Source organism: Suricata suricatta, chromosome 12, assembly GCF_006229205.1.
Source record: "Suricata suricatta isolate VVHF042 chromosome 12, meerkat_22Aug2017_6uvM2_HiC, whole genome shotgun sequence".
NCBI classification, from domain to species: domain Eukaryota; kingdom Metazoa; phylum Chordata; class Mammalia; order Carnivora; family Herpestidae; genus Suricata; species Suricata suricatta.
The window spans coordinates 5,752,463-5,772,764 of NC_043711.1; the positions used below are offsets into that span (position 1 = coordinate 5,752,463).

Genomic DNA, 20,302 nt, shown 5'->3' on the forward strand with positions numbered 1-20,302 from the left:
CCAGCCGAAGTCGGCGTGCGCGGTGGAGAGGCCGGTGCGGAGGTGCGCGGGCGCGAACACGCGCAAGTTGCTGGCCTGCGTGGCGAGGGTGCGCTCCCGCGTCCCCGTCGGCCCGGACGGCTGCGGCGCCGGTGGCGCGAACGCGCAGTGCGCCTCCGACTTGAACTCCGCACCTGCCGCGCTCGCGTCCCGCCGGAAGAAGGACCCGGGCGGCGGCTCCTGGCACGGCCGCGCGCGGGTGACGGCCGGGTAGGCCGGGAAGTCCCGGTGCGACGTGGATTGCATGACGTCCACGTGCAGCCGCGGGTCCCGCCCCAGGGCAAAGTGTGAGGCTTTGAGGAAGTCCAGCCGGGACATCGGGCATGGCAGGAGGGCGACCGGGGCCATCTCTGGACAAGGGGCCACCTGTGAGGGGGCGGAGAGGCGGGACTGAGCAAGTGTCCGGCTGAGGACAATGCTGGTTTTACTCCTTCCTGTGCGCCAGGCACTGGGCATGGGCAGACGGGGACGGGGGGACTGGGGACTTCGTAAAAAACAAGCCCAGGGGCGCCTGGGTGGCTCAGTCCATTGGGCATCCAATTTCGGTTGATAGTGGTGGGTTCGTGCCCTGCTCAGTCCTGACCACCGACCTGTCTCTGCCACCCACCTCCTCATGGGTCTTCCTGTCCTCTGCCACTGCCCTGGACGCTGAATGTTCTCCCGAATCTCTCCCTATCCTGAAACTCTCTGAGGCCTAGAGACCTGTCTCCACTTCTCTGATCTCCAGCGCTCGGCTCCCAGCACCCCACTTAGCTGACTGGGACATTCTTGTCTTTGCCTGGAGAGCAGTCCCTAGGGGGCCACAGCAGTGGGCTCACCCATGCCCACTCTACTCAGCTCACAACTGGCTCATGTCAACCTGTTTAGAAAACAGGGCCTTATGGGGCTCCTGGGGGGCTCAGTCAGTTCAGGACCCGACTTTGGCTCGGTTCATGATCTCGAAGTTTGGGAGTTTAAGCCCCGTGTCTGCCTCTGCGCTGACAGCCCAGAGCCTGAAGCTTGCTTCAGATTCTGTGTCTCCCTCTCTCTCTGCCCCTCCCGTGTTCCTGCTCTCTCTCTTCCTCTCTCAAAAATAAATAAACATTAAAAATAATAATAAAAATATTTTGAAAGCGGGGGCCAAGAGGCATCTGGGGGGTTCAGTCGGTTAAGCGTCCGACTCTTGGTTTCAGCTCAGGTCATGATCTCACGGTTTCGTGAGTTCAGGCCCTACGTCGGGCTCTGTGCTGGCAGCTGGGAACCTGCTTGGAATTCTCTTTCTCCATCTCTCTCTGCCCCTCCCCAACTCGTGCTGTCTCTTCCTCTCTCAAAATAAATAAACTTTAAAACATTTTTGTAAAAAAAAAAAGAAGAAAAGGAAAAACAGAGATCAAGCGCTTAAGCCAAACCACAGGTGTTCAGAGTCTACGTTTGCTTCTTTGATCATTTCGGCACCTGAAATAATGGAGAGTTGAGAAATCTCCAATGGTGTATGGAGAACCTAACAGTTGAAATTACTCGTGAGGTCACCTTGGGATAAATAAGTGGGCCCCCGTGGGCTTCAGTCTCCATACCAGGGGTGAGCGCACAGCACCTACCTCAAGGGGGGACATGGGGACTAATGAGTCTTAGAAAGTGCCCTTGGCAACCGGCCTGACCCGCTGTCCCCGGTCTTCCAGAAGATGCTCCTATGTTCCTTCCGAGACTGCGTCCCCGGGTGGTCCGGGTCTGCCCATTGTGACCAAAGAGCTTCCCTCAATCAGCGTTGTCACAATGGTCCCCAGCCACTCCAGGGCAGCTGGGAGGAAGATCAGGAGTCAGGTCAGAGGATCCTGCCTCCGGAGAGCTCCAGAGAGTTTGGCAGGTGACTTGGCTTCCTGGAGCCTCAGTTTTGTTATCTGGAAAATGGGGCGTCAGAAAGCAGCAGTGAGGATTTGAGGCAGGAGGCTGCTGGTATTCATGCTTCTCATTTCCCTAGGTTTTCCTGCTCTTCTGCTCCCCCTGAGGGACCAGCCAGTGTCTTTGGTCTTTGAGTCACTGCACTGCTTCATGTCATTTCAGGGCTCCCAGACCTCCCAGCTGCCGGAGCCAGCCCAGCCCAACGACAGCACACCTAAGGCTGACTGGCTCCACGCTCGTCACTTGGGGCACGGTCTCTGGGGAGTGCTGGGTAGGGGCTGAGCCGAGCCTGTCTTCCCTTGGGCTTGTGTCCTGTGCTTCTGGGAGGTTCGAGGACATGGGGCTTGGCATGGCAGGTTTTTACTGCTGGGAAATTTGACTTTCTTTTTGGAGACGATCTGACAAATGAAAATAATACATAAAACAATAGGAAAGAGGGAAATGGGGAGTCAGTGTTTCATGGATGGGGACAGAGCTTTGGTTTGGGCAGATGAAACGTTCTGGGGGTGAATGGTGGGGACGGTCACATGACAGTGTGAATGTGCTTAGTGCCACTGGGCAGGACATTGACAAATAGTTAAGATGGTCAATTTTATGTCATGTATATTTTACCACAATAAATAACATTTTTATTTTTTAAAAATTTTAACGTTTATTTTTGAGAGAGAGAGAGAAAGACAGAGACAGAGCGGGAGAGGGACAGAGGGAGACACGCTCCAGGCTCTGAGCTGTCAGCACAGAGCCCAACGCGGGGCTTGAACTCTCGAACTGTGAGATCATGACCTGAGCCGAAGTCAGATGCTCAACCAACTGAGCCACGAGGCGCCCTCGCTAAATAACATTTTTAACTGGGAAAACAATTTCTTAAAAAAACAAAAAATCAGATGAAGGGGCGCCTGGGTGTTTCAGTCAGTTGAATATCCAACTTTTGATTTCAGCTCAGGTCATGATCTCACAGTTGGTGAGTTCGGGCCCTGCATCAGGCTCTGTGCTGACAGTGGGGAGCCTGCTTGGGACTCTCTCTCTGCCCCTCTCCACCTTCCCCCCACCCTCGCTCTCTATCTCCCTCAAAAAATAAATTTAAAAAAATGAAATAACGTTATAAGGGCCCCAGTTCATGACCCTGAATCAGCCACTAAATAGGTTTTTTCCTTCCTCCTTCCTTCCTTTCCTTCCTTCTCTCTCTCTCTCTTCTTGAGACATAATTGGCATATAACATTCCCTATGTTTGAGATGCACAACGTATTGATTTGATGCATTTCTATTGCACTATAATCGTCACTGTGACATCAGCTGATACTCCCCAGGACTGATTCCCTAAGTGTGTTGCTTCTCACTAACTTGAAGGAAATTGTTGCATTGTCCACTTGTCCACCGAGGGAAGGTCCCATCCCTGGCTCCCTGCCTGGAGGGTAGGGCATTGGGCACAGGCTGATGCAAATACACCTTTCAGCCCTGTCCTTCGTCCTTTGTCCTTCATCCTTTGTCCTTAGGTCTGCTGGGAAGAGGAGAAGGGGGGGGATGGACCCCGGTGGTTGTGGGGAAGCAAGAGAGGGGAGAGGCGATTCTGTTATTGAGGATCTTCGCGTTTCTCAGAAAGTCTAAGGAATGAAGCAAGAACAGAGCTGTCATTGGTAAGAGAATGGCGGGGGCTCAGACTCGCCAGGAAAAGCCAACGTCTGGGCATTGCCGGGCTTTGGGTGATGCCCATGTTTTGCCTGCCTTCAGCTTGTTTTGTCTCGGGCCCCCATGGTCACTGAGTGGCCTTGTCCGGTGCCGGCGTCTGTGAGGTTATTTATGTCTGGCAGGAGCACACCAGGGCCCAGCCAGGACGGCCAGCTCCTAGCAACAGCAATGCCAGCTGTGAATGCCAGTCCAGCTCCCGTCTCTCTCTCTCTCTCTCTCTCTCTCTCTCTCTCTCTCTCTCTCTCTCTCTCAGGTCAAGCTCGGCCCTAACCAGATGGCGGAGGACGCTGGGAGGCTCAGCCAGCAAGACTCACTGCTGTGTGCTTGGTGCCGGCACCCGGCAGGCCCTCGAGGAATGCACTGTGCTGTCACGAAGCTGTCCGTGGACAGCCTGGGCTCAAGACAAGGGACGTGGCCACTCATTCGGCCCGAGACCCCCTTTCATCTGCAGGCTTTGGGCGTGGCTGGGATTTTGTCTGCGGCAGGAACAGCGTCCCTAGTTGGTGGTGTGGGGCACACAGACGCCCAAGTCTGAAGCAAGGAGGGCTGCGGTCAGATGTGGGAGTAGAGAGTCTCCTGGGATGTGTCAGGGAAGGCAGCCCCGGGGCTTGGGGGCCAGGGGGGAGAGAGGAGGGCTGCCTATGGAGGGGACCAGGGGCCAGGAGGAAGTGCATGGTGACTGTTGGGATGTGGGAGGGGGGGTGTGGGGGGAGAAAGAGGTGAGTGCGATGTCCAGGTCTGTGACTGGGTGGCCTAGCAGCTGGCAGGGGAGCCCTGAGATGGGGATGCTGCTACAGCCTGGGACTTGCTGGGCGTGGGGGTGGGATTGTGGGGTGCGCAGGTGAGAACAGGTCAGGTCAGGATTGAGGAGGCATGAGGAGGAGGCAGCTGGTGGCCCAGTCAGGTAAGTGTCCGACTTCAGCTCCGGTCATGATCTCGTGGTTCGTGAGTTCAAGCCCCGCATTGGGCTCTCTGCTGTCAGCGCAGAACCCGCTTTCGATCCTCTGTCCCCTTTGCTCTCTGTCCTTCCCCCACACACTCTCCATCTCTCTCTCTCGAAAATAAAATTAAAACATTAAAAAAAGTCACGAGAGAGAGAGGCCAACAAAGGGGTGGCCAGGGGATTCGTGGGAGCGACGAGGTTTCCCGGGATAGTGTGGATGGAGCAGGAGCACAGAGCTCTGAGCGGGGAGCTGAGCCCCTCAGCCTGTCGCCCTTATTGAGAACCTATTTTGTGCCAGGCCGTGGGGACATCGCTGTGACCAAGACAGATCAAAGTTCTCACATTCTTTTGAGGGAATAGTAGAATATTATCTGGGAATAACTAGACACCCAGATAAAGAAGGAATATAGTTATGTTAGGTAGTATTACAAGCTAAGGAGAAAAATAAGGCGTCAGGAAATGCGGGTAGGAAGTGCGCAGGATGGCGTGAGGGGGAGTTCCATGAGAACACAGATGATGTTCCAGGAAACACGAGGAAGAGGTGAGGGAGGGAGCCATGTGGAAGTCTGGAAGGAGTGCATCCCGGGGAAAGGGCACAGCCGATGCAAAGGCCCTGGGGCAGGAGTGTACTGTAACTTCAAGGACCAGGAGGAAGGCAATGGGGTTGCAAAGGTAGGAGTGAGGCAACAGAGTAACACAAGGTGCAATCAAGGGGAAACATTTTGCAAAGGTCATCCATCAGGGAAACCCAAAACAAAGCTACAGTCAGATTCCACATCACGCCCCATAGAATGGCCATAATAGTAATAATAAAGCAAAATGAAAGCGTTGGCAAGAATGTGGGCAATGTTGTGCATTGCTCGTGGGAGTGCAGAGTGGTGCAGCCCATGTGGGAAAGCCTGGCAGAGCTACCGCAGGAGCCAGCCGCTCCGTTCCTGGGTATCCACCCAAAGGCACTGGAGGTGAAGGCAAGGACGTGAACAGATACACCCAGAGCCCTGTTCATGGCAGCATTATTCACAACCGCCAGGATGTGGAAGTAACCCCCATTCAGTGGCTGAGCAGATTCACAAAATGCGGTCAATCCATACCGTGGAATAGTACTTAGCCACAAGGAATGAGGTGCTAAGAGACACTGCAGTGTGGAGGAACCTCAGAAACCTTATGCTGAGTGACAGGAGCCAGACACAAACGGTCACATATCGCACTATTCCATTTATATGAAGTATCAAATATAAGTGAACCCACAGAGACAAAGCAGACGGTAGTTGTTAGGGGCCACGGTAGGGAGGAGCAGACAACCGCTTGCCAGATTTTACAGGATGTCCTCTTGGGGTGATGAAATTATCTTAAAGCTAGAAAGGGCTCGGGGCGCCTGGTGGCTCAGTCGGTTGAGCAGCTGGCTTTGGCTCAGGTCATGATCTCATGGTTCATGGGTTCAAGCCCCGTGTCAGGCTTTGTGTTGATGGCTCAGAGCCTGGAGCCTGCTTCAGATTCTGTGTCTCCCTCTCTCTCTCTGACCCTCCTCTGCTCACAGTGTGTCTGTCTCTCCCAAAAAAAAAAAAAAAAAGCTAGAAAGGGGCCATTGTACAACACGGGAGTGTCCTAAATGCCACTCCATTGTACATCTTAAAATGGTGAATCCTTTTTTAAAATTTTTTCATGTTTATGTATTTTGAGAGAGAGACAGAGACAGAGACAGAGCTTGAGCAGGGTGGGGATAAAGAGAGAGGGAGAAAGAATCCCAAGCAGCCTCTGAGCTGTCAGCACGGAGCCCGGACACGGGGCTCAATCTCACAAACTGTGAGATCATGACCTGAGCCGAAATCAAGAGTCAGACACTTAACTGAGCCACCCAGGCGCCCTTTAAAATGGTGAGTCTTCTATGAATTTTGCCTCAGGTAAAGCCTGGGTGGCTTGATCGGTTACATTTCCCACTCTTGATTTTGTCTGAGGTCCTGAGCTCACTGTCAATCCAACCCTGTGTCAGGCTCTGAGCTGGGCAAGAAGCTTGCTTGGGACTGTCTCTCTCTCTCTCTCTGCCCCTTTCCCCCACTCACTCTCTAAGAAAGAAAAACAGAAAAAAGAAAAGGAAATGAATCATGTTAACTTTTTGAAAAATCCCATCTTTTTGATGAGATTATACATGATGTGGCACAAAACTAAAAACCTAGGAGATGACTAAACTTTAATCATTTCACTGGATCTGTGGCTCAGGCCTTTAGGCTGTGGTCTGAAACTCACACAGTGATGGCTATCAATTATCACTTTGTAGCTGGAGGGAAAGCTACAAATTGGTACAATGTGTACAACGTGGTCTCTTTGGTCTCTTCTTCGCGGCCACGCAGTTAGTTGCCCTCTTTGGAGCAACTCGTTACCAGACTATATCGCCTTTTCCAGAACAGTTCTAGGAGCTTCCTTAACTTCCTAGGGATGCTTTCAATGATATTACACCAGCTGCGCGTGTTCACTATAGACCAGCAGACAACAGCCAGCAGACAACAGCCGGAAGGGTGAGGCTCAGAAATTAAAAAGTAAAATCCCTGGGGGCGCCTGGGGGGCTCAGTCGGTTAAGCGTTCAACTTCGGCTCATGTCATGATCTCCCGGTTCATGGGTTCGAGCCCCGCGTCGGGCTCTGTGCTGACAGCTCGGAGCCTGGAGCCTGCTTCCGATTGTTTCTCCCTCTCTTTCTCTACGGCTCTACTGTCTCTCAAAAATAAACAAACATTTAAAAAATAAAGAGAAAAATCCCTTCTTGAACCAGAGCAAACAGGTCGATGCTCTCGCTTGTATATTATTTTTGTGGGTAGATGGTTAACTTTGAAAAGACCAGCCGCCGCGGGGCCGAAGGCAGCGGGCTCGGAGCCATCAGGGCGAACAAGTGACAGCTACTTGCTCAGCTGCAAACTGCGATGCTCCCAGATGCAGACAAAGGGCCCGTGCGGGGACAAAGGGTCGCGGTCGCGCCTGCGCAGAGCGTCTCCAAGGGGGCGTGGCCTCGCGCCTTGTCCCCGCCCCCTGGCGCCGCGCGCCTACGTCACGGTGTCGTCCAGGCGGAGTTGCCATGGCGGCGCTGAGCGGCCTTGCGTCGGCGCTGGAGTCTTACCGGGGCCGCGACCGCCTGGTGAGGCTGGGGCGGACCGCGCTCGGAGGTCTCGGACCGGGGCCAGAGCTCAGAGACGGGAAACTGAGGCGAGAGAGGGGCGGGGTCGCTCAGGATCCTCCGTCGCAGAGGCCCTCCCGGCCGGGCCCCGACCCTGTCCCCTAGCGGTGGCCATTAGGTTGTTCCTGCTCACCCGTCGTGGCTGGATATTTTCAGTACCGACCAAATCCGCACGTTTGTACGGTTGGGGTCCGACCAGACCATTGAAGATGGTCACTGGGTTGTCCCAGTCCTAGGACTTAGGGTGTTGCAGGACGCCTTCTGTGTCTGGACACTAGGTTGCGACCACGTCCCCTGTAATTGAGCACTGAAATTGTTCCAGCCAGTTCTACCTGGCTGGACATTTACAAGCCAGCCAAGCCCATGTTGGAACATTCAGGCCGCTGCAGTTGGTCCCTGGGTTGTCCCTAACAATCTGCTCTGGGATTTAGGATTTTGTAGGGCTTTCCCTGTGTTTGGACGTTTAGGTTCCTACCACATTCCCTCATGCTGGGCATTAGCCTGTTCCTATATAAGCTTCCTTCTTTTATACGGAGGTGTTTAGGTTGTACCCGGAAACCTACCGGTGGCTGGACAGTTGGGTTCCAACCAAATCCCTTATGATCGGGCATTCGGGTTTTAATAAATTACCAAGCTGGACATTTCACTTGCAGGGTTTCCTATTAAAAGGGACTGGAAAGAAAGCAAACGTAACAATAACATAAGAAACAACAGGAAAGAGCAGTTTCTGAAGCCGACCCAGTTCAGAATGCCCCCCCCCCCCCCCGTCAGCCCCTTGAGTGAGTTCACTGAAGCTATTCAAGCAAATTACCCATTTGCTTACCGGGCTGAGGCCGGGTCACTTCTCCACGCCCCGGCCCGGCTGCGGACTTTGGTCCAGCTGGGTTCATGCCCGCCTGGTCCTCCAGCTTGCTGGGAAAAAGAGGAACCACAGGATGGGAAATGCTTTCGTTTCCTTGTCCCTGGCACATCTGTCTCCAAAGGGAGGGTGACACGAGCCAGCACTCCCTTCGAGTGTCCACAGTGACTTTTGGACAACGATGTCATCTTTCTCCATTCGGTCCACCTGCAAGTATCTCTTGAAACTTTCAGGTTTTACTGGAAGTTTGTTGATCTAATCTATGCCCCCAACTTGGTGCCGTGGGACCCACGGCCCCTCGGGGGCTGATCTAGCTCATTCCGGGCGCAGGGCTGTGCTGACTGCTTCTGGTTTCCCACAGATGCGAACGCTGGGGTACAGCTGCCAACTGGTTGGTGGGGTCCTGGTGGAACAGGGTCCCGCCAGGTCAGGAGTGGGGACGCGCCTGCTGACACTGTCCTCCCAACTCAGCCACTGTAGGACCGTCCTACGACTCTTTGATGATGTGGCCATGTTTGTCTACACGAAGCAGTATGGCCTGGGGGCAGAGGTAAAGGGGCTGTAGAGAGGGAGGTGCGGACTCTGGGCAAAAATGGGTGTTTTCTGGACTCGTCTGAAGGCAGTTGTGTGGGCAGTTTATTTTCTTTTTTAATTTTTTTTAACCTTTATTTATTTTTGAGAGACAGAGAGAGACATATCATGAGTAGGGGAGGGGCAGAGAGAGAGGGACACACAGAATCTGAAGCAGGCTCCAGGCTCCGATCTGTCAGCACAGAGCCTGACGAGGGGCTCGAACCCACGAACCATGAGATCATGACCTGAGCCGAAGTCAGACGCTCAACCGACTGAGTCACCCAGGCGCCCCAAAGTTTATTTATTTTGAGAGAGCGAGCAAGTGGGAGGGGCAGAGAGAGAGAGGGAGAGAGAGAGAATCCCAAGCAGTTTCTGCACTGTCAGCATAGAGCCCGGATGCTGGACCTGAACTCATGAACCTCAAGAGCATGACCTGAGCCGAACCCAAGAGTTGGATGCTCAACTGACTGAGCCGCCCAGGCGCCCTGGCAGTTTGTTTTTAAAACAATTTTTTGCTTTCTCTTTTGAGAAGATCACATGTTCTTGTTTTTTTTTTTAATGTTTTATTTATTTTTGATACAGACAGAGACAGAGCATGAGAGGGGGAGGGGCAGAGAGAGAGGGAGACACAGAACCGGAAGCAGGCTCCAGGCTCTGAGCGAGCGGTCAGCACAGAGCCCGACGTGGGGCTTGAACCCACGAACGTGAGATCTGACCTGAGCCAAAGCCGGAGGCTTAACCGACTGAGCCCCCCAGGCGCCCCCACATGTTCTTGTTTTAATTTAAATTGAAAAATAGCTGGGGCGCCAGGGTGACTCCGTCGGTTGAGCATCCGACTCTTGATTTCTTCTCAGGTCGTGATCTCCTGGTTGGTGGGCTCGAGCCCCGCATCTGGCTCTGCGCTCTCTCTCAAAATAAATGAATAAACTTGAAAAAATAGCTTGTACATTCATACATTCCAAAAAGCTACCCAGCCCTCCTTGGTTGTGGCCACCTTGCACCCCGCGTGTAGCCGTCTGGTCCCCTGTTGAGGGACGCGGAGGCTGGCATTATTCTACAGGAGTCTCTGCCCCGGGGGCCATCGTGTCCCCCCAGGGGACATTTCCCCAGGGGACGGGCTCAGAAGCTGCCTGGAGCCAGCCTGGCCAAGTCATGCCCCTCCCTGGGCTGCCCTGCCCGTCCCCTCTCTCCTGTCCCCTCTCTGAGCCACTCCATGTTCAGACGCGTCCACCCTCGCTGCACCGCATGGCCCATGGCCCAGTCACCCCAATCTCAAGTGCCTTCCTGGACCTTCCCCCTGTTTTGACGGCCATCTCCTATCTTCTTTGATTAGGGCACGCTTCCCATATGCTGCGGGAGGAGCCCTCCCCCCACCACCGTCTCTACGTCCCTAAGACAAGGGGCCCCTGTGCACCTTGTATATCCCTTGGCCAGAACAAGAACTCCTTTGTTGGGTCCCCGTGTTTGTGTCTGTGCCCCCTGCCCTGCGAGCATCTCCTCCCCTGTGTAGGGCCTTGACCTTGCTGCTTCCCTGGGGACACTGTGGAATGAACACATTGGGGACGGGCGGGAGGTCCCTGCTCTCTTGGAGGAGTGGAATGTGCCAGGGCCCCAGGCAGACTAGGGGAGCTGGCGTGGGGTTCAGAGCCCAGAGGGAGGCAGGGTCACAGCTGACTGGCGGGGAGGAAGGGGGCAGCCTCATCAGGCGTTGGTGGGGCTCATGTAGGGGGGGAGTGTTCCTGGGAAGATGGGAAGATGGAGAGGAGGGGGAGGGGTATGGCAGGCCCCTTGGAGGCCCCCAGGGGCCCTGATCCCGAGGGGTGGGGCCCAGAAATGCAGTCAGGGGGCCAGGCAACTGGACACGGGCTGCGGCTCAGAACTCAGGGTTGAAAAGGCTCGGGTTCTGCTGTTTGAAGGCCCGAGGCCTGCGCTTGTCTGCGAGGGGGCCCGTGGCAGCTCACCCCAAGCCCCGCCCCCGTTTGCCTGTTTGTGGGAATGGTGTCCCCTCTCTGGTTTGGGGAGGCGACCCAAGCCTTGCAGGCCTGAGCCCGTTTACTGTCAGCACTGAGTGTGCGCAGCCCGAGTTGCAGCTCCGCCCTGCCCCGTGGGGTCACGGTTCTCCCGTGGGAGTCACCCGGGAACTTAGAAGACATTCCTGAGGATGCCTGCGTCGCTCAGCCCACTGACCCCTGACTTTGGCTCAGGCCATGATCTTGCTGAGTTTGAGCCCCGAATAGGGCGCTCTGCTGTCAGTTCGGAGCCCACTTCGGGGCCTCTGTCCCCCTCTCTCTGCCCCTCCCTGGCTCGTGCTCTCTCTCAAAAATACATGTATATAAAACCACTCCTGCTGCCAGTGCTACCCGGGCCTAGTGAGGCAGAAACCCTGGGGCTAAAGGTGTTTTGTTTTTTATTTTTTAGATGTTTTATTTTTATTTTTTTCCCTTAATTTTTAAAAATGTTTTATTTACTTTTGAGAGCAAGAGAGATAGTATGAGCAGGCGAGAGGCAGAGAGAGAGACAGAATCCAAAACAGGCTCTAGTCTCTGAGTTGTCAGCACAGAGCCGGATGCGGGGCTCAAACTCGTTAACTGTTAGATCATGCATGACCCAGGAGTAAGTGGGACGCTTAACCGACTGAGCCACCCAGGCGCCCCGTTTCCCTTTTATTTTGGAGAGACAGAGAGCATGAGCGGGGGAGGGGCAGAGAGAGAGACCACACACAGAATCCAAAGCAGGCTCTGTGCTGACAGCCCGATGAGCTGAGCTGAAGTCAGAGGCTTAACTCTAGGGCCACCCAGGCGCCCCTAGAGGTGGGGTTTTCGAAGCTCCCCAGGGAGCAATGACCACACTGCTGGGAAACAAATCGGGCCTTTCTCCCACAGTGGCCCAGGTACGGGCCAGCCTGACGGGCCTGGACATTGCACTGTGACTGCCACCTGGCCTGGTCTGGGTCCCTACAGTGGGCCTGGGTAGGTCCAACTCCAGGCCCACCTGCCCTCTCCTGGTCCTGCAGGAGGAGGACATCTTTGTCCGCTGTGTGTCTGTCCTGGGCAACCTGGCCGACCAGCTCTACTACCCGTGTGAGCACATTGCCTGGGCTGCCGATGCCAAGATCCTCCGCGTGGACTCCGCCCGGTGGTGGACCCTGAGCACGGCCTTCTGGGGCCTCTCCCTGCTCCTGGGCATCGCCAGGTAAGTGGGGGCAGCACCCGCCAGCAGGTGGCACGGGGGCTCCGAGACCTGGGCCGATGGGCAGACAGGCTGGAGACACGGGGGCCTTTGCCTCATCCCATCGTCCCCCTCTTGTTGCTGCCCCCCTGGATCCGTCCCCCAGCAGCTGCCCTGACAGATTCCTACAGACACCGCCCACTGACTGTTGCCGGGCAAGGGGGCGGACATCCAGTTATGGGCTCCCCAGGCTAGAAATCCAGGTCATGTCTTTGGGAGGCTGCAGGGGACAATCCGTTCCTGCCTTTTCCGGCTTCTAGAGGCCACTGGCCTGCTCGCCTCGCGGCCCCTCCTTGCATCTCAGGGCCCGTCGTCCCTCCAGCCTGTGTCCCTCATCACGTCTCCTCTGCCCTGACCCTGTGTGTCCCTCTTCTGAGTGTCCTCCCAGGGCCACCTCGGTCACCTCCCTTAACTCAGTCCCACCTGCGGAGCCTGTCTGTGGCATGTAAGGGAGCACAGTCGTGGGCCCCAGGGACTAGGAGGTGGACATCTTTGGCACATGCGCCACCGTACCCGCCGGAGCCAGGGAGAAAGTCCCGGCCCCGTCAGAAGTGGCCGGTGTGGCTGCCCGGCCCCGGCCTCTCCGTGCGCAGTCATCGGCACCCATCCCGGACACGGCCAGGAGTTTCCTGGCCAGCTGTGTGCTTCCAAACCCCGCACCGGCTTCTAGAACTGTGAAAGAATGGTTTCCTCCCTAACACTTTCCTCTCCATACGTTTGCTGAGTGGGTGTGTTCGGAGCCCCCTGCCCAGAAAACAGGCAGGGCGTCCCCCTCCCGGTACCGGGGTTTCCTGGCGGCACCTCTCAGATCCCCGGGGGGCGCGCAGTGCCCTCGCCAGCTGTCGCTTGTCCCTGGGCAAGACACTGGCGTGCGGTAGCCCGTGCCTGTCCCCTGCTACATGGCCCTAACTGCACTCTCCTCATCCACAGTCTGGAAGAGGAACAAATCACAGGTGTAAGACACTCCCAGGCCGTGTGCAGTCCGCGCAGAGACCCCTCTTGGCATCGTGCTTCTTCCCGGGCTTTGATCTCACATCCTGCCCACATACACACAAGGCTCCTTCTTGATCTAGGCCCCCTCCTGGTCGTGGCCTTGTGCCTGGACAGCTGGCTCAGTCTCTCCAGGGGTCGGCCTTCCCCGTGAGCTGGGAGACCTCCGTGGGCACCTGCCGCGCTGAAGCTCCCAGTGGCTGGCTCACGGCCTCTCCTCAGTAGTGGGGATCCCTGGTCCCAAGAGACTTCCCATTCCTGTTTCAGGGCAGCCTTGGTCCTGTTATTTTTTTAAAAAATTTAATTTTTCAGGTGCCTGGTTGGCTCACTCGGTTAAGCGTCCAACTTCGGCTCAGGTCATGATCTCGCGGTTTGTGAGTTTGAGCCCCGCATCCGGCTCTGTGCTGATAGCTCAGAGACTGGAGCCTGCTTTGGATTCTGTGTCTCCCTCTCTCTCTCTGCCCCTACTCCACTTGAGCTCTGTCTCTCAAACATAAATAAATGTAAAAAAAATTTTTTAAACCTATAAAAATAAATGAAAATTTAATTTTTTATTTAATTTTGAAGGCTTATTTAAAATATTTTAAAAAATGTTTTATTTATTTTTGAGAGAGAGAGAGAGAGAGAGAGACAGTGTGAGCAGGAGAGGGTCTGAGAGAGAGGGAGACACAGAATCCGAAGCAGCTCCAGGCTCTGAGCTGTCAGTACAGAGCCTGACACGGTGCTCGAACCCACAAACCGTGAGATCATGACCTGAGCCAAAGCCGGCCACTCAACCAGCTGAGCCACCCAAGGCACCCCTAAAACATTTTTTTTATGTTTGTTTATTTTTGAGAGAGCAAGACAGCACGAGCAGGGGAGGGACAGAGAGAGAGGGAAGCAGAATTCAAAGCAGACTCCAGGCTCTGTGCTGGCAGCACAAAACCTGAAATGGGGCTCGAACTCACAAACTGTGAGATCACGACCTGACCCAGTCAGACGATTAACCGACAGAGCCACCCAGGTGCCCCTCATTAATTATTTTAAAAATCATTTTTAAATTTTAAGTAATCTCTACATCCAACATGGGGCTCAAGCTCACAGCTTCGAGATTAAGAGTTGCACGCTCCACGGACTGAGCCAGCCAGGCGGCCTGATTCTATTAATTTTTTAAAAGTAACACTTTAGAGTTTTGGGTTCACGGCCAAATTGAACCAAAAGTAAAGCGAATTTCCTTATATAACCCCCCTTCCCACACCCCGCCAGTCGACGGACCCACAGCAGCTGGCCCCTGGCACCCGTCCGCGTCATGTTAGGACTCGCTGTGTTGCACACTCCGTGTGCTTGCACAACTGTGACGACACGTGTCCGCCGTTAGAGAAGCACAGGACAGTGGCGCTGCCCTGAAGTTGTCCATTCTCTGCTTGTTCATTTTTAGAGCATATGCTTTTCCCATCATGTCTCTGTACTTGGTGTGAGCAAACGTGGGGGTCTCGACCAGGTGTCCTGAAGACCCCAAGGCGCCGGGGGAAGGGAGGGGGTTGTTGAAATGCAGATGCCCAGGTGCCTACAGGTTTGGTTTCTGCTGGTCTTGGGACCCAGGGCCCAGGAACTGGCATTTTGCCCTAGTCTTCCAGACCCACTTCCTCGCTGCAGGTGCGGACTTGTGTCCCTGATGCCAGAAGCACTGGGCGCTTCCGAATGTTGTGTGGACAGTCCGGGCAGGCCGGGGTCCGAGTCAGGAAGGAGTCCCCAGGCACCGCCGGGTCCGGAGCTCTGGGAGGGCGCAGGATGGCTGGAGCCACCTGGGGGGCTCAGTAAGCTTTACAGGGAGGCGGGGTCCGTGGTGGCAGTGTCCCTTTGGGGTAGCGCTGGCAGCTATGCTCTCTGGTGTTGCAGGTCCTTGTGGATGGTCCTGAAACTGAGGCAGAGGCTGAGGAGCCCCACAGTGGCCTTCACCAGGTAGGACATCCAGGGACATCAGGGTTTGGCCGGGAGAAGGCTGGCTCGTTCTGCAGCCTGGGGACCCGGGTGGCAGCCAGGAAGGTGCTTCTACGTGCCACCAGCTGTGAGCCTCGCCCTCTGCAGGCCTGGGCTGGGGCAGCCGCATGTGCTCCAGCATGGGACCTACGGCAGCTCCAGGGGCTGACATAGGTGGGGAAACTGAGGCACGTGTGAGGCCCTGGAGGCAGGAAGTGGCTGAGCCTCCATGGCTGTGCCCCCAGCAGGGAGGCTGAGCTGGTTCCTGAGGACTGTGCTCACCGTGCGGGTTTCCTCCGGGCTGGGAAGGACCGTGGGGTAAAACAGCACCCCTGCAGGCCCAGAAACTGCCCCTCGTCTCCCACTGCCTGTCTCCCTGGCCAGAGGACCGAGGTGTGGCTTTGAGACTTCCTGTGCCCCGTTTGTGCCGTGGGGGGTGTGACGGGGAGTGAGTCCCACGTTTTCCTCCCTCTGCCGTCCCCTCTGGGGGAGTGAGGGCGCCCCTGGGTCCCCAGCACCTTCTCTTTGCCCCCACAGCCGGCTGCCCCGGAGCAAGAGGAGGGCCCTGGAGGCCCAGGTCCAGTCGGAGGTGCTGACTCTCCTGAGCAACCTGGCCGACCTGGCCAACGCCGTGCACTGGTTGCCTCCGGGCGTCCTGTGGGCTGGCCGCCTCCCCCCGTGGCTGGTGGGCCTTTTGGGCACCGTCTCCTCCCTTCTCAGCATATACCAGGCTGTCCAGGCCGAGGCCACTGCCCCCTGATGTGGCCCGGGAGGTGTGGATGCAGCTGCAACCCCACTGGGGGCCCCTTCCCACAAGGCAGGAATCACTAGGGCGGGGGCCCGGTCTTTAATTGAACAAAATCAATGCCAGGTGTAGGGAGGCTGGACCCCGAGAATGCTGGGAGCAGCCCTGGGGACAAGGCCAGGGTGGGGCAGGATGTAGGCAGGGGTGAGGCCCCCGTGTGCTGGGGGCCAGGGCCTTCCCAGCGCTGTGGGGGAGGCTTCTCTTAGGTCCAGAGCAGGGTCTCCAGGCCTGACGTGCAGAGGAAGCTCAGCAGACCCTCCATCGGCCGGTGCGCTGCGCTCAGTGGCGAGCAGAGCTCCTGGACGGCGGGTGCCAGGCGGGCTTCGGGTCAATTAAAAGCCGTGCTGGTTCGAGGCCCACGCGTGAGCACGTGTTCCTGACCTGCTGGCTCCGGCCCCTCCCGCCCGAAGGCCCTGGGCCTCCTGCTCCGAGGCGTGTCCGGGCCGCGTGGACGTGCCAGGGCGCCTGGAAACCGGCCCTCCCCAGCCTGCCTTCCGGAACATGCTTGGCTCCGCGGGTCCTCTCCGACTCCACATGCACAGCCCGCTGGCCTGGCGCAGCCGTCGGCCGAGGTGGGCAGCTCTCCCACCCGCCTCGGGCACAGGAGCCACACGGACACCACCTCCCACCAGGCCATGCCTGGGTCTTGCCCTCCTGGGCATCTCTGGGGTGCTCGCGGAGGCTGAAGCAGTTCACGCTCTGACAGCCCGGACCCGGGCCAGTCTGAGTGTTTTGTGGGTGCCGGGCTGGGGCTGGGCCACACAGGCTCCGGTCTCCCACCGCACGGGCATCAGGCAGGACAGGATGCGTTTGCTTTCAGGCTGTTTGAGGGCCACCCCACCACCCCCCCTTGCAGCCTCAGGCAGACACCCGCAGATGGTGGCCAGCCCACGCCCGTCCCTGTGACACGTCCACGGGCTCCCCACCTGAGTCCTCGGGAGGCAGAGGGGATCATGCTGTCCCTCACATCCCACAAGCGCTGGAAAGATGCAACCAAGTGGCAGCGTTTGCAGCCCCTGGGGCTTCATGTGACAGCCACCGCGTTGTTTCCCAAGGAAGCAATGTGGCCGGAAGGGCTGGGGCGGAGAGCCACTCAGGGTGAGCACGGGGTGCAGATGAGACCTGGCCTGTCCAGTCCGTCCTTGGGGTTGACAGGTGGGGGGGTGGGCCCAGCTCTTGGCCCTTAGCAGGGGCCCCAGGGAGGTTAGGGTGGGGGTCCCAGCAGCACCTGCTCACCTGCCTGGAGACTCACTACTTGTAAGGCATTCAGTGTCTGTGGGCAAATCGCATGGGCACCCGGTGCCCCAGGACACGCTGCTGGGGGGTCCAGGAGCCCCGCCTCCAGTGTGGCCACACCCCCTGCTCAGCCTTCAGGTCGGGGCACAGCAAGCCGATCCCTGGGAGCTGGGCCTAAACGGGCTCTCCCAGGACTCGGGGAGCAGGGAGGCTGGTGGGCCTGGGGGACGGCCCAGAGGTCAGCAGGCCCCAGTCTGGGCAATGGCTCCTTGTCAAGAATGCTGACATCCCAAGACCACGGGGACAGGCCTAAATGGAAGGGGACCGCGCCGGAGCGCTCATCTGCAGGGCTGCCTCTCCCGGGGCCACTGCCTTGGGGGTGGCCACCGCCTGGAGCATCCTCTGAGGGGACCCGGGTGGGCTGACAGGCTGGGCTCCTCTGTGGGGGCCCTGCTTGCCCAGGAGGAGGCCCCGAGGCCCCGCCCGAGCTGGGAGGCAAGGCAGCATAAGCTCTCGGGGCTCCTTCAGCGTCCTGGGCCAGGCAGGCCCTGTTGAGGGGAATCTGCGGGGCCCCGGGCATGGTGTCAGGCCTCCCCAGGGTCCCACTGCAGCAGAGGGTGGGAGGGGGCCCCCGCCGGGGATGGCAGCCACGGCAATCTCCCTGGTAGTTCCCCCAGGACGGCCCCGACGTTCGGGCGGATGATCCTAAAGCAAAACCTGCTCAGCCCTCAAAGCGAACACTCCCACCTGCTCTTCTTCGACGCGTTTATTGCTGGAATTGGGTCTTAAGTTCTAAGACGGTTCTGAAAGATCCTGTGGTGACGAAACGCTGCAATCATTGTAAAAGTAATTGTCCGGCGGACTGAGATTACGGTCACGGTGAACAGAGACGTGCACAGACCTCACAGAGGGAGCGTCTGCTCAGCCACCAGCCACACAAGTAAAATCGGGCTCCGCCCGGGCTGACTTCTCGCTGGCCAGAGATGTCCCACTGCCGCCCTCGGCCCCGTGGCTGGGCCCCGGCTCCTGCCAGCCGGCTGGGCTGAAACTCCGGGGGCTCCTGTCTGAGGGGTCGTGGCGCCTCGGAGGGTCGGGCCAGAGCACATGCGAGAGTGGTGCCTGGCGGGAAAATCGCCCAGCACCAGGGCCCAGGAAAGTTCTCTTCACGGTGGGACAGGAACCTAAAGTCAACTTCTCTAAAGTGCTCCGACACATCTCGGTACGACAACACGAACACTGGTGAGCTCCGCTGTGTCACGGGGCCCAGGACGCAACTAGGGGCGGGTTCTCAGAGAGCCCAGGGAACGTCACACGCTTTCCTGTGCTTGGGAGAGGTTCACAACGGCTGCGTTCGGTCCCCCCCGTCACGATGCCTGTGTCACCTCCACCCTGCATGCCCCTGGCCAGCTAGGGACCCAGGCCTCCCGCTAATGCCTTGGAAGGGACTGGGCCCTCGGCCCGGTGGGGGAGCCTGGGGTACAAAGGCTGGAGGATCCCCAGACCCACACCCAGCGTTCCTCCAGAGCTGAAGTGTGGCTCAGACCCATTTCCCACCCGGCTGTTCCCGGACACCCAACACTCCCGGATGTCCACAGCTCTGCGGCTGGACTGGGCGGGGGGGGGGGGGGTGCTGCCCTCCAGGTGAAGCTGACAGTAAGCTGGCAAGGCTCAGTGGACATGAGGCACCCACATCTGTCCACCTGAGGTCTCCCAGCCACACGGGACCCCTCTAGCATCTCCCCCTGTCCGCCAGGACGCAGTGGCCTCACCACTCCATTCCCTATACCAGCACCAGCCCCTCAGCGAGGGACACCTGCCCTGGGGTTGTCCTCCCTGCGGCCCCAGGAATGCCAGCCCCTCCCATGGGGGCTGGGGACTCTCTGCTGAGGGGTGGCACCCTCAGGATTGTGCCAGCCCTGCCTAAAGCTCTTGATGTGCCTTCTCTGGACAGACTGAGTGCTCAGAGAACAGCTGGTGCCCATGAACCTCATGGAATCATGCCAAGTGGGGGAGGTTCCTCTGGAAAGCACAACATGGGGCAGCAGCAGATCTTAAAAACCTCTGTCAAAGTAAAATGAGTCATGGCCTCCCCCTTCCAGAACCTATGGAATCTGTCTATGGTGCCACCGGCCATCTGCTTCACGCGCCCTGCCCTGTGGCCCTCAGTTCCCAAGTGGGCCCTGTGCCACCTGTGGCCTGAGCTCACATCCTCGCCTTGAGGTTCGCTGTGAACGCACCTCACGTGGGTCTCTGCTTCGGAAGCTGATTCTGCTGACCCCACCCAGCCCCTCCCGGTGCCCCGGTGCCACGCTCCGGTGTCTCCTGGGGGCTGCGGAGCCTGGCCCAGGGCCAGCACTCCTCCTCAGACTGGGGCCCGGCCTGTCGCCAGACCTCTTGCGGGCCCACCAGCGTTCGTCACTGCCTGGAGCGAGGGCGTGGAGTCGCTCTCCCCCTGCCCAGGCGGGGGCTGCAACCGAACACAGCCCCTTGGGTCAGCTCTGGCTCCCCCTTCGGTTACAAACTTTCCTCTTGGTATTAAGAAAAGAAGTTTAGAAAGTTCCCCGGGCACCACTGCTAATCCTATAGGAAGGGCCTGGTGACGACAGGCTCACCCCTGGCCCAGACCCTGGCCCCAGCCAGGCGGTCGCTGGTGCTGGTTTGCTCGGGAAGGGGGGAGGGACAATGGGGCTGCTCCCCGGAGAGTGGGGCAGGGAGGGGTCTGCACCTGGAGCCGCAGCTCCTCTAGAAGAAGATGACGTCTTCCTTGCTGGCTTCTTCCTTGCCGAGGGGCGTGGTGGGCAGTGGCAGGGGGGATGGGGGCACGGGTGCGCCCCCGGGGGGGCCGTCGGCCGGGGCCGGGCAGCAGGGGTCTGGAAGAGAGGGGGTGGGGGCATCAGCAGCTGCCGGGCAGCCCGGCGGCCCCACTGCCCCCGGGGGCTGGG

General features: G+C 57.8%; 3 protein-coding genes across 6 annotated transcripts in view; 1 reads left to right on the top strand and 2 right to left on the bottom strand.

Annotated features, from left to right (window-relative positions):
• Positions 1 to 1,736, bottom strand: part of TEX45 (testis expressed 45) — a 5,796-nt gene extending 4,060 nt beyond the window's left edge. The window contains exons 1-2 of the mRNA XM_029916233.1: positions 1,617 to 1,736; positions 29 to 405 (exon numbers count right to left, since the gene is read on the bottom strand). Coding sequence (XP_029772093.1) covers positions 29 to 405; positions 1,617 to 1,631 — 392 coding nt within the window. The 5' untranslated portion in view covers positions 1,632 to 1,736. The remainder of the gene's footprint in view (positions 1 to 28; positions 406 to 1,616) is intronic.
• Positions 1,737 to 7,569: 5,833 nt separating this feature from the next.
• PEX11G (peroxisomal biogenesis factor 11 gamma) lies at positions 7,570 to 18,171 on the top strand. 4 transcript variants are annotated; one of them, XM_029916219.1, is made up of 5 exons: positions 7,570 to 7,671; positions 8,931 to 9,119; positions 12,156 to 12,334; positions 15,239 to 15,301; positions 15,857 to 18,171. In XM_029916219.1, the coding sequence occupies exons 1-5, from the start codon at positions 7,612 to 7,614 to the stop codon at positions 16,077 to 16,079; spliced, it is 714 nt and encodes a 237-aa protein (XP_029772079.1). In that variant the 5' UTR covers positions 7,570 to 7,611; the 3' UTR covers positions 16,080 to 18,171. The 4 variants fall into 4 exon arrangements, with proteins under 4 accessions (XP_029772079.1, XP_029772082.1, XP_029772081.1 ...); XM_029916222.1 differs by having other exon boundaries at positions 7,597 to 7,671; positions 9,041 to 9,119; XM_029916221.1 differs by having other exon boundaries at positions 7,623 to 7,676.
• ARHGEF18 (Rho/Rac guanine nucleotide exchange factor 18) overlaps positions 18,112 to 20,302 on the bottom strand; it is a 58,520-nt gene continuing 56,329 nt past the window's right edge. Inside the window, exon 27 of the mRNA XM_029916522.1 lies at positions 18,112 to 20,230. Within this exon, the coding sequence (XP_029772382.1) occupies positions 20,103 to 20,230 (128 nt within the window). The 3' untranslated portion in view covers positions 18,112 to 20,102. The remainder of the gene's footprint in view (positions 20,231 to 20,302) is intronic.

What these genes read in the sequence shown, in the direction of transcription:
- PEX11G (XM_029916219.1), top strand. Translation starts at nt 7,612, where the DNA reads ATGGCGGCGCTGAGCGGCCTTGCGTCGGCGCTGGAGTCTTACCGGGGC. An exon ending in ACCGGGGCCGCGACCGCCTG is followed by an intron (nt 7,672 to 8,930) that starts GTGAGGCTGGGG and finishes GGTTTCCCACAG; the next exon opens with ATGCGAACGCTGGGGTACAG. An exon ending in CCCACAGTGGCCTTCACCAG is followed by an intron (nt 15,302 to 15,856) that starts GTAGGACATCCA and finishes TTGCCCCCACAG; the next exon opens with CCGGCTGCCCCGGAGCAAGA.